Source organism: Crocodylus porosus, unplaced genomic scaffold, assembly GCF_001723895.1.
Source record: "Crocodylus porosus isolate Cpor-Errol unplaced genomic scaffold, CroPor_comp1, whole genome shotgun sequence".
Classification (NCBI taxonomy): domain Eukaryota; kingdom Metazoa; phylum Chordata; order Crocodylia; family Crocodylidae; genus Crocodylus; species Crocodylus porosus.
The window spans coordinates 11791484-11795914 of NW_017728907.1; the positions used below are offsets into that span (position 1 = coordinate 11791484).

The 4431-nt window shown below is 41.5% G+C and overlaps 1 protein-coding gene across 1 annotated transcript in view; it reads left to right on the forward strand.

Annotated features, from left to right (window-relative positions):
* SEC22B (SEC22 homolog B, vesicle trafficking protein) overlaps nt 1–4431 on the forward strand; it is a 9522-nt gene that overhangs the window by 496 nt on the left and 4595 nt on the right. Inside the window, exons 2-3 of the mRNA XM_019530575.1 lie at nt 53–181; nt 835–944. Of these exons, the coding sequence (XP_019386120.1) occupies nt 53–181; nt 835–944 (239 nt within the window). The remainder of the gene's footprint in view (nt 1–52; nt 182–834; nt 945–4431) is intronic.

Here is a 4431-nt window from a genome sequence, read left to right on the forward strand (position 1 = left end):
TTACTAGGCACATAGAGCCTGTCCTCCCACCTCTGGGATCCTGAAAAGATAGCTCTTCTTTTCCCATGTACCCAAAAGACCAACCACCCAAAAAAACCCCCAGTTTTATCATCAAGACAGACTGACACTGAAGTTGGATCCTTTCCTGAGGACTAATAGCCACTCTGCTTCCACAATTCAGGTATCAAGGCTTAAAGTGCCAATCCTGAGACAGAAACCTCAGTCTTAAGGGAAGTGGAAATTGGGTTTGGTACTGAAATCTGACTAGCATATTGACTCAAGAGACATGAAATTTCCCCTGAACTAGCAACACAGTTTCTAGAGATTCCATCACAGTAGTGTCAAAATAGGTTAAGATAGCGAGAGAAACCAAGACCCACCTGTCTATGCCACTGACTATCTTTCCTTCCTTTCTTCCCTTTTTATCCCTGAACCTTCCAACATGCAAGCCTGAGAAATCAAGGTAAAATTCCTGAAAGGCCTTGTAATTTGTAGGCCCCTCCCATTTTATTCAGGTCAGAGAGGCCTAGGTACCTGCTCTGCACTGAAGCTACAAATCAAGCTCCCTGGGGACCTCATATGTGACTTGCTTACCCTGCAGGGGACTGAGGCATTCAGCAGAGTTAGATTCTTGAGATCTTCCGGGATTTGTCACTTAGTAAGACTGTGACCATGGATTTCAGATCTAATTCTGCTAAAAACATTCTGCATTTACTAGGCTTATGGTAGTTTCCTTTTGGAAAAGGCCAGATCCATCCTTTAGAAGCTTGCTGTATTTGTGTATATTCTGCTGGATGGAAGACCCCTGCCTAATAGACATTTTTCCCTTCTCAGTCAGGTCGGGACCTGCAGCAGTACCAGAGCCAAGCTAAACAGCTATTCCGCAAGCTGAATGAGCAGTCCCCTACAAGATGCACCCTAGAAGCAGGAGCCATGGCTTTCCAGTAAGTACAACATGCCACAGAAAATAAGGTGGCAAAGGTAAGCAGCTCAGCGTAGCAGATTTGTAGGTAAAATGAAAGGACCACCCAAGGATGGTTGTAGGTTTACTAGAAATTGGACATGCAGAGAAAGGGAGGAGCCAATAAGCCCATCCCATTGGCTTATGGGAAATGTGTGCTGAGAGGAGAGAATATGAAGCTTTTTGCATCTTTATTATAGCCTTTTCATCAATATTTATTTGCTTATTGAATATTTATTCAGATAATTCCAGTTCTTCTCAAGCATTGTTGGATTTCATGCCTTCCTGTCCAGCTCCTACTTCCCCCACACTTCTGCAGCCTGCATATATTTTGCTTCTGTGAAGTTCTCTCTTCAGGTTGTTCTTTGCAATCCTTCTGGTTCTTTGAATTCTCTCTGGTTTAACAACATCTCTTCTTTTTAAGCATGAAGAACTCCTGCTATAGGTAGGTTGTATTGCCACAACTGGGTCTTTCTGCACAAAACTCCTCTCTACATCTTTCCATGCACCAGCTTTGTGCTGGAGGCTCATCTAATATGATGTATGTTCTTTCCTTGGCTTTCTCTGGCATTTCCTATTTTAGACCTTTTCCTACTTATCCTAAAAGGGGGTTGGTTACAATTAGTCTGCTGTGTTACCCATTTCTTAAGACATTTAAAACCTCTTGTAATGACTGCAGACCCTTCTAAATTAGGATCTTCTGCAGACTTGAGTAACATGTAATATAGTGCTATTGGGTGTATGAAGAGTAAGGAGAAAGCTGGTAAAAATTGTAGATGGAACAAAATTATTTATGTGAATTAAGAGAAGATGGATTAGGCACCTTTGTTCATTTTATCTCATACTACGAGAACAAAAAGAGTTTGATTTAAATAGAAGGGGGTGCAATTTGTAGTGGGTAAAAGGCGGTGGTGTTCCACTATTAGCCAATGAATTAATTGCCATAAGGTTCTTGAGGTAAAAGAAAAAGGCTTAGCTTGACTAGAAAAATATATACAGCTTATAGAAAGATCTTTAAATGAAGTGTGGGTCTTTTGTCTGATGTTAAAAGTCCCTTTAGGCCCATCAGGTTAGCATGGGTAAGGCACCCCAGTTTCTATAGCTTATGAAATGCAAGGAGTGATGTGGCCAGCACCACCATTGATTTGCCCAATTTAAACAACCTGTTTACAGTACCATTGACTGAAGGCAGACTTTAACTTTCATCTCCGACTGTAGCAAAATATTTTAAACACACTTCCCCTGCTGCAAGCTTTCAGCTGAATGAAAAAAGAAAGAAGAGCCTTCTTCAGGTCAAAAGCCAACTTCTAGCTATTAGGGGTTAGGGGCAGCACTCTTTGGAGTGGGTTAAACCATAATCATGCATCACAAGTTTTCTTTTATGTTTTTCTGACATCCGGTTGTTACTGGAAATAGGGTAGTGGACTAGGTGGCCCACTAGTTTAAAGCTGGCCTGGCACTTCCTGCTTTCCAAAGCTGCTTGAGTGAAATTCCCATTGCAGACTCCAGGATTCTACCTGTATCTCTTAGCTTATAATCAATCTGGCATTCAGTTGTTCCTGTACCTCTGTACTATCCAAATACTACCACTTCCGGTTAGATCCCCAGGGGAGGTTATCTAGATCATGGTAAAGTTCTTGATACATTGTGTCCATGATGTTTCTTTGTCTGTCAAATTTATTCTATCAAGTAAGGCTATTAAGTTTGTTTTGTACAATGTCATTTATGAACTGAAGCCACTTTCCAGTGCCTATAATTTTCTATCTTGGGTGTGTTTGCTGGTGTGTTGCCAGTGTGGGACTAAGATTGGCTATGTTATCCCTTGAATAAAGTGTAACACACAAGGAAAGAGGTGCTGGGCTTCCATTGTCAAACTCCTTAGCACAGCGTAGGTATTCCCACCAAGATGAGATCCAGAAAAGGAGGAAACATTTTAATTTAAAGATAAGTCTGATCTAGTTTGTGGTAGAAGTATAAGAAAAACAGAGGTGTAAGATTAGGCTTGAGATAATCCTCCTTGGCCTCGGCATTGGCTTGCCTGGGAAGAGTCGTATGTGCAACTAAAATTCTGACTACTCAGATGCAGAGCAGAAAATTCCTTGGCAGCTGCAGGTGAAGTGCTAAGACAGGAGCACAGTTAGGGAAATATGTGCTTTTGCGAATCCACTGAGAGCAAAATGAATTAGCTTTGAAACTGACCAACTTCAAAGCAGAATCTGGATCTTGCTGAATCCTAGAAGTCGTACCAGGTTTGAAGAAATTTACTTCTGAACATTTACATTTAAAGAGCTGTAGGACTTGCTTAACTCATGGTATGCCACTACGTAGCTCAGTATATATGCAGACTGGGAAGTGTCTACATAGCTTGCTGTGCTAGTAGTCATTAGCTGACCTTTGCCTGGTTAATGTCTTAAGCCTGTGAGCTCACAGGTTGTTAGTTACAATTCACAGCAACCTTTAGCCTTTGCTGGTTGGCATCTGTTTGAGAAGGGGAACTTTCCTCTCTCAAAATTTAAATAAATTTAAAATCAATATAATAAGTTAAAACCAAAATACACTGAGTGTACATATGTGGGTTTCAGAAATCAGGAAGGCAAAAATTAAAGCTGATCAGGTGCATCTCTGTCCCTTTACATACGTGGCAAAATAGGTTTCATTACTTATTAATTTCTTGTTGAAATATGCAAATGCAATGTTAAACATGAGAAATTGAGTATTGGAGTTAGGAAATTCATATTGAGGTTAAAATGGTCAGCCACACTAGCAGAGGCACTGACATTTTCACAAAAGCAAGGACAAAACTAAATACTTAAGAACAAATGACAGACATTCTGAGGAAAAGACTGAGGAAAAAAAAAAGAGACCCTGGCAAATTGTTCAGAAATAGGGCGTGTAGAATATTTTAAACTCTTACACCAGCTAGTGGATTAACCTGCCTTACAATGAAGCACCAGCCTTAAAATTATTAGGACAACCACATATTGCTAGGAAACTACATTTGCAGTCATAGCGGCCTATAAGAAAACAATATTTTTGTTTCTCTGAGGTGACATGGGAGAGAGGGAAGAGGAGTGGGGGAGTGGAACTTCATCCCAAAGGTGGTGGAGTTTGGAAGGGTGATTGATTCTTTGGGACTACTGTGCACTTCCCAGTGCCTGGAGGATTAGGGATTTCTTTTCATTGACTTCAGGGCCCAAACCTCTCTTCCCAGTCTGGAATCAGGGCTTTTTGGTGTTTAAAAAACTAAGGAAATTTACAGACCACTTTGTTCCTGTGATATTAACATTCAGATCTCTTGGAAGGTACACGGCGGATGTCTGAACACTTCAATTGCATGAAGGAGAGAGAAACTAGGACGGGGGTGGGGGTACTTGGAAAGGGCTCAGGGGGTGCACACGGGTGGGTGAAGAGCCATCCACCACCCCGTGCCACTGTTGCACCACGCTGCTTTCTGCCCACCCCCCACCACC